This window comes from Myotis nattereri (genome assembly GCF_964212035.1).
Source record: "Myotis nattereri genome assembly, chromosome: 12".
Lineage (NCBI taxonomy): Eukaryota > Metazoa > Chordata > Mammalia > Chiroptera > Vespertilionidae > Myotis > Myotis nattereri.
Window position 1 is genome coordinate 34,419,759 of NC_138087.1, and position 13,530 is coordinate 34,433,288.

Genomic DNA, 13,530 nt, shown 5'->3' on the forward strand with positions numbered 1-13,530 from the left:
TATCTCTATCTCTCTCCATTCCCCGCTCTCTAAACTCAGTAAAACATGTCCTTGGGTGAAAATTAAAAAGGAAAAAGAAATGCTCATTGGATGGGTGTGTGAATGAATGAATGAACAGATTGCTTCTGTGGAGAGTAATAGAGGACTTTTAAGAATGAAAAGTTCTCATTACTGATATGATTTTAATAAAGGTTGGGCCTCTTTACCTATAATAATTCTTACCATTGACTTTCAAAGTAATCCGCTTGTAGTCGGCGCCACCATAGCTGATCAAGCAGTGGTAAACCCCGGCATCCTGCAGTTTCACATCAGTGATCTGAAGTGCAGCCTTTCCCAAAATGAGCTGGTCTTTCAGCAGATGGGCCCTTTGGCTGTAGCTACTGTGTTGAACTTTCAGGTCTTCCTTCCCATTTACAAATTGAATAACTTTCTTTTCTCCCATTTCCCAATAGACAACTAATACATGCAGGTTTAACGGTGTTGTTACTGGGAATTTGCATTCCATTGTCACATTACTGCCATACTCTACCACATATAGGTCCTGGGTAACTGTGATAGTAAATGCTGAAAAGAAAAATAACCAATCTTCAGAACATGGAAAATTTCTTAAAAATTTCACGTAATGAGCACATAGTTTACAAACATTTTACTTGGTCACTTATGTGATAATTATGTTTAGGAACTTGCTTAAAATACGTATTTTATCTGGTGGGTTTGAAATGCATTTTGGGATGCTATATTTCATCTTTGAGATAAAAATAATAAAATTAGCTAAACAAGTTGTCCCAAAATTCATAAACATACATTACCATGGAAATACTATATGGTGATGGGGTACTTAAAACTGAAGACTTTGTCTCTTTTGGACATCCCCAGAATGTCCTTTTACTGGACACATATTTGCCTTCTGCGTAGTCTGAATGACAGATTCCAATACAGTCATGCACTGCTTAACAATGGGAATACATTCTGAGAAATGCATTGTTAGGGGATCCTGCTGTTGTGCAAATGCCATAGAGTGCACTGACACAAACCTAGATGGTATAGCCTACTACATATCTAGGCTATGATATAGCCTATTGCTCCTATGCTACAAGACTGCATGACATTTTACTGTACAAAATAACATGAGATTAAATCAAGCACAAGTGAAAATAATGCAATCAAAAGACGTAAACACAGGATGTATGATGCTGCTGTTGGCCTAACATGGCATAATGTTTAGAAACAAACCTTTTTTTATAAGTAGAAAGAGTCTTCTAAAATAACAATAAAAAGTATAGCATAGTAAATACATAAACCAGTAATAGTCATTTATTAAAAGTATCAAGTATTATGTACTCTACATAACTGTTTGTGCTCTACTTTTATATGACTACCAGTAGAGTTAGGTTTTTTTATACCAATCTCACCACACACAAGTGAGTAATGCATTACACTGGGACATTATGATGGCTACAATATTACTAGGTTATAGGAATTTTTCAGCTCCATTATAATCCTAAGGGACCACGGTGGTACATACAGTCCAGTCCATCACTGACCAAATCATCTTTAAGCAGCACATGATTGTAGTCCTAACTCTTGATCAGTTGTCTGGCCTGAGGTATATGAGTCTGAAGATTTGGGGAGGGTCTTAGGATAATGCCAGTACTGTTGTTACCCTGACTTTTTCCAAAATTCTTCCTTATAATATACTCTTCAGGGAACAGCATGTCACCAAGCAAGGTGGATAAAATGATCCTTTCGTTGTTTAAAACAAACATCATAGACTATTTCCCCAGATATTTTCAGTAAATATACCTAAGAAATGAACAATGCATAATGGATAATGAGTTAATTTTGTTTTTTGATTTGTCTGTGTTTCCTAAATCTTTGTCCAATGATAAGAGATTATGAAATATGTTTATGAAATAAAGAAGGAAAAATAGAATGTCCTCTCTATTAAAAATTATATTCATTTAAATTTATTTTAGTCTTTAAGTTATGGTTAAAATATTTAAACTATATGACAAATCCTTATTTGGTGTCTTACCTTTCAACAAATGACAGTAGGCCATGAGTATAAAGCTACCAAGTATCCTCATTTTTCTGAAATTACCTAATTATAGAAAACACAAGAAGGAAACTGCTTTATTCAATAATTCAATACCCAGACATTATGAGACTTGGCAGTTCTAATTGAAATAGTCTTCAGATAACCAGACAATGACTGACTTGTAAGTGTAGAAATGCAGCAGGAAATTTAGAAATTCAATACTATCACTTAATATCCCCGAGACATTTAAAGGCAAATTTTAAGAAAAGCTACTGTGATTAGGATTTTAAAATTTAATTACAAGCCTCGAAAAAAACATATAATGTACACTCAAAAGAAGCCAAGAAGACAATATTGCACCGAAATACTCTCCATTATTTCATGTGTGTTTTTCTACAGTATAACATATCTAGAAATCTAAACCTGCCCCGTGCAAATGTCAAAGCCAGGACAATCTCATTTCCATATCATCCTACCTCTCAATGCTTCTTTTCTTCCCCTGCTCCAGTGGTTCTCAACCTGTGGGTCGCGACCCCTTTGGCGGTGGAATGACCCTTTCACAGGGGTCGCCTAAGACCATCCTGCATATCAGATATTTACATTACAATTCATAACAGTAGCAACATTACAGTTATGAAGTAGCAACATAAATAATTTTATGGCTGGGTCACAACATGAGGAACTGTATTTAATAAAGGGCCAGAAGATTGAGAACCATTGCCCTACTCCTCCAGCAGCTGAATACTTTCATCATACCCTTTAATTAACTATTCAAGCCTTCCACACCACTACTCCAACCATGCCAGCTCGCCCCCAGGTGCCATCCTTCATAAATCTCCTCTTCTGCCTTTTATTTATTCTAGATAATATATCCTATCCGTGCAATAAATTGATTCCACTAGTAGCAGGGGAAGTGAAAAGTAGAAACAGTTGTATTTGACTGATTCATACTAAGATGTAAATGTCTTACAGCCACTCTTTGAAGAGTATTTGCCTAGAGCCTATTCTTCATTTTGTCTTCCTGCTTGAAATTCTCCCAATTTTTTCTCAGCAAACATTGACAGAGCAGCTCCTCTGTGCCAGGCACCATTTTAGGGACTGGGGATATATCAGTGAACAGAAAAGGAAACTTATTCCACTCTTGGAATTTATATTCAAGAAGATTTGTACTGAATTTCACCCAAGCTGTTTATTTAATAAAATAGTTTCTCTATGGTGTTATACATACAATTATACACTTTGAGAAGAAAGTCAGTTTTCCTCTTAGGGTGTCTTTGACCTCTGCATACATATAAAAACTCACAATAACCCACTAATCAATGTGACACATATATAAGGCAGAAAATTAATGCCCCTAATATATAGAGCGCTCCTAAAAATCACTAAGAAATAAAAACAGGAAAATGAACAAAAGGTTCTAACATACAGTTCAGAGTATAAGAAATGCAAATGGCCGAAACCGGTTTGGCTCAGTGGATAGAGCATCGGCCTGCGGACTGAAAGGTCCCAGGTTCGATTCCGGTCAAGGGCATGTACCTGGGTTGCGGGCATGCCCTGGGTTGCGGGCACATCCCCAGTAGGAGATGTGCAGGAGGCAGCTGATCGATGTTTCTCTCTCATCGATGTTTCTAACTCTCTATCCCTCTCCCTTCCTCTCTGTAAAAAAATCAATAAAATATATTTAAAAAAAAAAGAAATGCAAATGATATTTAAATAAAGAATGCTCAATCTCACCAATTTTTAAAAAAGCATAAAATTAAAACATAAGATACCATTTTTCACTTATTAGCTTGACCAAAATTACAAAGATTCCTAATATTTAGTGTTTTTTGAGGATATGAACCTCTCACCCTCTAATGGTAGGAAGGAATAGGAAGTTATGTAACCTTCTTATGGAAGGCAATTTTAAACATTAAAAATTTAAATGTAAATGTCATATTAGCTTTCCCTTCCTCTTCTAGAAATATACCCTACAAAAACAAAAACACATACATATAAGAATATATGTAAAGGGAATAGCATTGCTAATATTAGCCCAAAACTGGGAATGCTCTAGATAATCTAAGTGGCCAAATAAATTTTGGTATAGTCCTACAATGTAATAGCATTAAGGACAGAATTAAGTACATGTACATGTATTGATTGTGCAGAGATGTAAAAAAGTAAGTCACAGAACTGTGTATGTGGTAGACACTCAAAAATCTGTGTGTGTGTTTAAACATAGATTATTCCCAAATAAGCCATATCAAGATGCTGACAGTGATTATCTCCAGGAGTGAAATTAGAGAAAGGATAGGTCAGTTTTCACCTCTCTAACAACCTATATGATCCTTCATGTTCATATACATATACAAAAAGGGTAAAATAAAATGAGTCGTTGTTCTCTTGCTAGTGTGAGGTGCATAATTCTTATTTATCTCCTTACCATCTGCACTGTAGATGGGAAAGAGATGGCATTCAGGCCTTGAGAACATAAAGGCTGTTGAAATGGGGCTGCTGTATGATAGTTATCTGACTGTCCTTCCTTGGGCCAGAGTTGATATGCTACAATTATGAAATACAAATGCACTATTATAAACAAAAAATGCACTTATTGGACAGAAGAAAACTTAAGACTCCAAGCAAAGAACCGTTGAATAAATCAGAGGGACATTATATCTACTCATGGATTACAACTAAATTTTGCCAATGAGTGAAGTCCCATACAAGAACTGATGTGTTCAAAGACCAAGGAAATGTGAATTAGAGGATAAGTAATGGTTCATTCAGGATGGGGAAGCAGGTTTGTCCCTGGGAGAACCCAGCATAATACTATGGAACTGATACTACTTCTCTACCTCCCATGGCAGAATGGATAGGAGAAAGAGATAGGGAAAGAATTCAAGCTTTATTTCTCAAAAGTAGGAGTATAGAATGATATATGTTGGTTTAGGGTTTCCTTTGATTTTTACCCAATGTATATGATTTTTAAAAGTTCTTAGAATTTGATAATGTATCTCCAAATGAACTGAAAACTCACCTCATTAATAGATCAAGAGAGTTGATCAGTGGCCTTCCCTTCAGTGACCCTACAACACACTTGTACATTTCCCAGGTCTTGCTTCAGTTCCTCACAGTATATCTATGGCTTTCTTTATAACTATACACCAATTGTTGTCCTATAACCTCTACTACCTTCTTCCACTGAAAAAAGCTATTTTTTTTTCTTCAAAGTATCATAGTTCTTTAAAATCTGCTAGCAACTGTCAATGTGAACTGGCACAATCTTTCTGGAAGGCAATTTTCATTTCATTTATTTACTATTGAATTTATTGGGGTGACATTGGTTAATAAAATTATATAGTTTCAGGTATATAATTCTACAATGTACTGTGTTCACCACCCAAAGTCAAGTCTCCTTCCATCATCATTTAATCAAAAGGCCTTTAAAATATTCAGACTCTTTGGCTAAGTAATTATGCTTCTATGAGTTTACCTGAAGGAAATAATCAGCTATGTCCCAGAGAGCAAAAATGTCCAGTGAATGGCTAAAACAGTAAATCACTGTAACTATAAATAATCTTTTGCCCAACATGGGGGATTATTTCTGTTTGGTTATCCAGCACCATGGAATAGAGCCATTTAAAAAGAAGTCACATTTACAAGGCTATTTAATCCATAGAAAATCATCCACAGTTTGTCTATATATTTATTTTAGGTGCAAAAACCAAGATGGAACAATGGTACTTGAAGTACTCCCTGTGTTATAAAACAAACCCAAACTATTCTTGACATAAACCACGGTCAATGTGTCTAAGAAATGTTTTAACTCACCCCCTTCGTACCCACTTCTTCCTCCTTCAGGATTTCTTTTAAGTCCCCAGAGCAAATAGGGCAAAGAACTCGGGTTCCAGAATCCTGGGTCTTACCACAGGAAAGGACCTTAGGGAGATGCCGCAGGTGTGCTGACTTATCCACAGCATACTGCTAGTGAGTGGCTGAGGATGGATTTCCAGCCCAGAAATATTCCAATAGACCCTCTACCAACCTCAGGACCAAATTTATAAACTCACAGAAACATACACTTAGAAGATTGACATTAAGCATAACTGGATCCTGCCTAGGGACAGGCCAAACGTGTTACCTGTTCTAATTAACCTTGACAAGTAATTGGCTCTATTGCCCACCCCACCCCCCTCCCTCCCCCCTCCCCCCAACCCTCCAGCTTTCCTTTCCCTTCTCTCTTCATCTCAAATAGAGGAGACCATGGACCATACATTTTTAAAAAGCCAAGCGAGATGGCCAGAGATCCTGGCCAGTGAGCCACTCGCGGGGATAGCACGCTCCCTACCTGCCGCGGGCGCTGCGCCGGGGACTGCCTGTAGAACTTGCGGAGGGCGGCACGTTAAAGGCTCTCGGAGGGGAAGGGTGGAGTCCCCGCCCTCTGCTGCAGAGAGTTCCGCTCAGACTTCTCTACAGCGAAAACTGCGGGTCCTTCTTCCTTGGAAATATATACGCGTGAAACCAAAAATGAAACTTACCACTGAGGTTTCCCATAAATCAGCCTTTAAAAAGGAAAGCTTCATGTTTCAAATCCAATGTTTTAAAAAAAGGTATAAAACAAACCGACGCCTGAAATCATCACAAAGGTTCAGTTGGTTTCGGCTTCAGAATCCAGGCACTTTAAATTCTGCCATCAGGTTGCCCCCTTTTCGACAAAAAAGCTTTTACAAGAAAACAGAACTTGACATAATTCTGAAACATATATAAAGTGAGAGGACAGGCCAATATGACTTTGATTTTTATTCTAGAAAGTGGGTGTGTGTGTATAATAGGAAATATATTTTTAAATTTTGTATTGTGATACTTCCTCAGAGTTCCTCGACATAATGAAACTTCAATTGCCTCGTCATTAAAAGAATTTCCCATCATGACTTACAATTTTTAAGAATGCTCTGGGATCACTGCTGTCTTGCTATTCAGGTTGGGGGAGCATGTTTTAGGTGGGGCTAAGAAGATCCTTCTGGTAACTGATCAGATGAGCCCAAGCTGAAACCATGTGACTCACTCAGAAGGTGGTGGCATAATTTACTCAAGCATTCACCACCTTAGACTTTTAGGTGCTTGCCGCTCTTTCTCCTTTCCTCCTCACATCTTTCTTTATAAACTTTGTAATTTTTAAACTGATATATTGAACTCTTCATGGTTTGCTTTTCCTACTTATTCATTTCAAATGCAATTCAAAATACTGCACAATGAATGAATACTGAGATGTCCATTGGCTTGGTTATGGCATTTCCTCCCCAAGTAAGAATTTCCACATTCTCAGAATAGCACATATTTATTTTTAACTTGGAAAACTACTGAGAATTATATTTCCTTAAAAATCTGGTGGGGAGCCCTGGCCAGTGGCTCAATTGGTTGGAGCATGGTCCTGCACACCAAAAGGTTGTGGGTTTGATCCCCAGACAGGACACATACCTGCAACTAATTAATCTCTCTCTCTCTCTCTCTCTCTCTCTCTCTCTCTCTCTCTCTCTCTCTCTCTCTCTCCTCCCCCCCCCCGCCCTGGGGCCACACACCTCTTCCTCTTTCTCTAAAAAAATCAATAAACATATCCTCAGTGAGGATTTAAAAAAATCTGGTGGGGAATGTGAAATTCTCTTTAGCCTTAATAAAATCGTACTAGACTTGGAGATTAAGCTCAAAATGCTCCCTCTTGCAAATCTCTTGTTGAGGCCACGTAGTGGAATACAGCAGTATTTTTCCAAATTTAGTTCCTCTGATATTTTCTATTTAATGTTTCATTTTTCTTTAAATGGCCATCAAGACCCCAAAACATATATTTCATGACCTGCTAGTGTGGTCATGCCTATCAAGTCAGAAAAAACCAACTCTAGTGTCACCTACCACTAACTAGCGGAGAAATCTTGGGCAAATAATTTACTGAGTAGTCAGGATTAAGTAATTTCCTCTTAGATAGCCTCTATGACCTATGAATGATTTTTAAAACTGGGCGGGGAGTCCTAGCCTGGTAGCTCAGTTAGTGTAGTCCTGATAGGCCCTCCAAGGTGTCAGGTTTGATCTCTCATCAGGGCACATACAAGAATCAACCAATGAATGCATAAATAAGTGGGACAACAAATTGATGTTTCTTTCTCTCTCAATAAATTTTTTAAAAAGCATAAAACTGTGTGTGTGTGTGTGTGTGTGTGTGTAGGGGATGTTTAGTTTGTTTTTTAAGAGCGCATTCTTTTATTTTTTTTAAAAATTTTATTGATTTCAGAGAGGAAGGGAGAGGAAGAGACAGAAACATCAATGATGAGAGACAGTCATTGATTAGCTGTCTCCTGCACGCCCTCCAATGGGGATCAAGCCCACAACCCAGGCATGTGCTCTGACTGGGAATAGAATCCGTGACCTCCTGGTTCATAGGTCGATGCTCAATCACTGACCTATGCTGGTCAGGCTTTTTTGTTTTACCCAAGCAGTGTTCAAAGTGTACACATGATCAATAGGAAAATTAGGAGACAAATAGAGTTGATTTTTCTCTGAAGTTGTTGATAGGAACGGAAGGTGTTGCTCATCTTGGGGCTCAGTGATTAACATATTAGTAATCTGAGGACTTGTGATCTTGTTCATCTGGCCCACCTGTTTCCATCCTTCAGCCATTCATATTCCATAGAGTTTATCAAGCTTCTTTTTTTTTTCCTTCTTTCTTTCTTTGAATAACTATTTAATGAACACCTATTTTATGCCTGCTGCTATCCTTACTGCTTAGGAAACACCAGTTATCAAACAAAAGTGTATGCCTTTATGGATCTTATACTCTAGTGGAGAGTCAGGAATTAATTTAAACAAATGAAAAATATCATTCTGGTAAGTACTTGGCAAACTTGTTTATAGTGTAGAGAGTGACTGATGGTGGGTTTTCATCTATTCATAGAGGTCAGTAAAAGCTTCCCTGAGGACACTGATTGAAGTAGCATCTCTCCTTTATCAAGAAGACATAGTAATCCAAGCTTCTTAATATAGGTACTCTGGAGTTAGGAAAACAGGATATGCTTAGAAAAAAGATTTTATCACTTAAAAATATATGAAAATCCAAACAGCTGAGGTGTTGGGGGGCATCAGTCCCAAAACCCTGTGTAGGTTTTATGATTTGGGTGAAGTGGATGGACAAGTGCTGAGATAGGAGAAGAGCAGACACCCTGATTATATCCAGTATTGCTATTTCCCAGTATGACGCTCTTAATTTGTTCATTTTTAAGGGTAAATCTCATCACTGCCAATGTACTGTTTCTGAGGGCCACTTGCATCACAGTTAACTTGAGCTGAGTGTTTAAATACAGATTTCAGGGCTTTAACACAGACCTGTTGAATCCAGTTCTCTGAAGAGTGATCGTAGGAGTCTACATTTCAACATCAACCTGAGGTGATTCATGTGCACACTGAAAATTTAAATACTGATTGTATAATGTTTAAGGAAGGAAAATTAAATCAAGTGTTCTTTGAAAGTACAGTTATAACTTCCTTTCCTCCATCTAATTTGGCTGATTAATATCAATACCACCCTTCACTCTACCTCTGCCCATCTTTTGTTGCCTCCATCTTTGCCATCTATTCATACCCCATAGATTGGTGCTAAACAGACTTCATTGAGCAGAACACTTTGCCCTGGTTATACAACTGTTTAAAATACAGAAGTAATTAACATGTGTGGATGGCCAGGGGGCAGCAGCTGTCATCACTTGACACCCATGCTCACTTACCCCGTATTTGTCTCCTTCCTTCCTATGCTGAGCTGGGAAAGAGCTGGCCAGGGAAAGAGTTTTTGCCTTCAAAAGGCAGCTCCCATGCTGTGCATACTTTAATATAAAGATGAGGCCTCCAACAATGTTCTCTGTCCTCAAGGAATTTACAAACACAGACATAAATATATAATTACTAGAGACCTGGTGCACGGGATTCATGCACTGGTGGGGGGCGTGGCCTGCGGGGATCAGCCCACTGTGGGAGTGCCACGCATCCCAGTCAGCAGAGACCACCAGACCACCATGGGGCAGCTCCTACATTGAGCATCTGCCCCCTGGTGGTCGGTATGCGGCATAGTGACTAGTCGAGTGGTCATTCTGATTGTTCCGCCATTTGGTTGCTGGGCTTTTATTATCTAGGATGCCTTGGGTAAATGCTGTGGGAACTTGGGAACATTGTATGGTAAATAATTTAATTTTAAGGAATCTCAATAAATGAATTGAAGGCCATGAAAAATAGAGATATCTTTTCAGGGGATAAAGGGAAATGTTTTATTGATTTTATATCCTAGAACTAAATAACCTAACTGAATGTTGTAGAAATGACAGTCCCCTTGTGAGTCACTTCACTTGGTTTAAGGACATGAGTAAGTTCAATGGCTCTTGTGGAATTGCCTCCAGAGATTGTTTTAAACCAAGAACAATATGAGTTCTAGGTCTAAAAGTGTTCAAAACTCCTGCTTTGAAGGGAACAACTGGGTTTTGTTTTCTGCTATGAGTAAGTGGTTATTCAAAACCAATTGTAGTCACACCTGGGTTAACAGGATCGTCAACCTAATCAATTTGCCTTTCATGACTATAGACCTATCATAAAAGAATGAGTAGTTTTTTCTTTTCCCCTACTTTTTCTGAAAAGATAATAAGAAATATCCTTTCTTAGGATATCCTTTCTTAGTTTCAAGAGAAAGAGATTCCAAACATAAACTAATAAACTGAAATTTCAGATATTAAAAAGTCCTATTTAAGAAAAAAATATTGGTGACCCAATATTGCAGAATGCCTGGATGTGAGGCTTCTTTAGTTATGGTAGCCAGGGAAGGCTTCTCTAAGAGGTGTTATTTGAGACATGAGTTATGAAGACAACCATGCAAAGATCTGCAGGAAGAGCATTCCTGGCAGAGGAATCATAAGGATGGAACAAAGTTGAAAGGTCATTGTGTCTGGAATGGAGAGTGAAGGGAGCAGTGGTGGATCAGATCATATCCTGAAGGTCCTTGTAAACCAAGGGAAGAGGTTGATTCCAATTGCAATGGAAAGCACTGGATGAGGTAAAGCAGGGGAGTTACTTGATAAATGTTCTGAAAATGTCACTCTAACTGTGATCTAAAGACTAGAGTGTAGAGGGGCCAGCAAGGAAGCTTGGAGACCTTTAGGAGCTGTTGCTGTAAACCACATTTTGGAAGTAGAACTTACAGAACTTATTGATGGATATTAGAAGTAAGGGAGAAAAGGGAATCAAGGATGGTATACAGGGTGGGGCAAAAGTAGGTTTACAATTGTGAGTATGTGAAACAGAGTTTATTCTTATATTATTACTTATTAATTATTGTATTATTTTCCAAATGAATAACTTGAAACCTACTTTTGCCCCACCCTGTATATATTTTAATATACTGTTCCATATTAAAACCAAGGACAATATACAGGGTGTCCCAAAAAATGTATACACACTGTAACACCTAATAACTCAATTTTGAAAATGAAATGTATTTTAATAAACAAGATCTCCTGTCCACTGTTGCCATTATATTACACTGCCACTTGGCGTCACTGCTGAGGAATGGACAAAGTCCAGACAAGGTTTGTATAAAGCTCAGTAATGCTTTGCCAGCTCAGACCATGTCCAGGCTACAGGTGTGCTCCATGATTGAAGTGTAAGGTTAAAATTCAGTCCCTGTTCCTCAGAGCATGGGAAACACCATTCCAGAAAAGCTTAATTGAAGATCTTCTAGCCTCAGTCCCACACACTGTGCAACTACTTGCCCTCCAAAACAGTCTGAGGTTTTTGGCTAATCCTGGTTCCCATATTAATGGAGATAGTCACACTCTTTGAAAAAGCATCTCTGTTAAGAAGAAATACCTCTAAGCATGTCTTAAACTTTCAAAAACTTTGTTTTTTTAAAGAAGTACTTTATGGATATAAAGGGAAATATTGAGTAGTTTTCTTTTCCTGGAATAGGAGACTTTCAATGAGTCGAGGATTTTACATCAATTCTAAAATATTTATATTATTTAACCCAGTATTTCCAATCAAAATATTAAAAAGCTATATATATATATATATATATATATGTATATATATATATGTATATATATATATATATAAAGCTTCATATATATATGAAGATGGTCATCATGATACTATTGACAATAGCAAAAAAGAAATCAGAAATATCCAACAATGGGAATTGTATACATACTTCTGGGAAATCTGACACCTGTTAAAAATGACACACATGAATGCTATTTAACATGAAAATCCTTATGCTATAATGCAAAATGATTTTTTAAAAGCAACTATTTGTACATGTGTGTAAAAACATATACACACACACATTTATAAAATTAGAAATAATGCATATACCAGCTAAAGTTATATTCATCTGATTTGAAATAAATTCTTTTAATCCTCTTACCCTACATTCTAAAAAATGTGCCATATATATATATATATATTACCAGGGTATATATTCTCATAGTCACTTTTTCACTTATATTTCAAAACTGTGAGCATATCATACATACAAGAGTATTTATAATGTATGCATACAGTTTAAAGTGTATCCATTGGGTTTCAATCAGGAATCAGAATTATACTCAGTTCGTTTGACTAAAGAGATATTAATGTAGTAAAGAGATATTGATGTAGACACTATTTAAAGGGGTGTGGTAAGGTTGAGAGAATCATCCAGCTGAGGCACCCCAACCATCAAGATGAAGTTAAGAACCATCAACTTGAGAGTCTTGGTGCAACAGCGGGAAGCCCATACCATTTTTAGACTAAAGAGCAAGGGAGGATGCCCTGGCCGATTGCTCAATGGTTAGAGCCAAAGGGTCACAGGTTCGATCAGGGTCAAGGGCACGTGTGTGAGCTGGAGCCATGGAGGAGAGACCTCTGGTCAAGAGCTGCAGCTGTGGAGAGACACAGCCACCGCCAGATCCTTACACCGAAACAGAGAAAGAATGGATAAAACATATCCTACCTCTCTTTCCTCCTGCCTCCAATTTCCTGATGCCTCCATTGTTTAAACCCAGCTAAGAGCCCAGGTGATGCTTTCCAAAAAGGTCAGCTTCTGGGGTAAAGAATAGGGCAGGGGAGGGAGAAAAATAAAAATGAGTAAATATGAGGGTAGACAAAGAGAAAACCCAGATAGTCTACTTGTTTTTCTCACCCCAGATTTATTCTTGCCCTTTGCTCAAATGAAGAGAAGTTCATCCCCTGCACATGAGAATCACAGAATCCTACCAGTCATCAAATTGCTTTGAGGTGATGTCAGTTTGGGTGTAGTCTAGAAACTAAATTATAACATTTGTTTCCACCAGTACACTTCATGCAAAGTAACAGGGAAAGAGGGACCAGGGAGGTTATAACCAGTTAACATTTTGTATGCAGAGCTACAATAATCCCTGCCTCTACAACTTGTCGCTAAGTTAAAAATGAGAATCAAAGCTTCCTACTTTATTCATGTATGTTTCCCT

General features: G+C 37.8%; 1 protein-coding gene across 1 annotated transcript in view; it reads right to left on the bottom strand.

The window, feature by feature from the left end:
* Positions 1-6,571, bottom strand: part of CD274 (CD274 molecule) — a 31,492-nt gene extending 24,921 nt beyond the window's left edge. Inside the window, exons 1-3 of the mRNA XM_081103420.1 lie at positions 6,369-6,571; positions 2,036-2,101; positions 223-564 (exon numbers count right to left, since the gene is read on the bottom strand). Of these exons, the coding sequence (XP_080959546.1) occupies positions 223-564; positions 2,036-2,087 (394 nt within the window). The 5' untranslated portion in view covers positions 2,088-2,101; positions 6,369-6,571. The remainder of the gene's footprint in view (positions 1-222; positions 565-2,035; positions 2,102-6,368) is intronic.
* Positions 6,572-13,530: the final 6,959 nt, after the last annotated feature.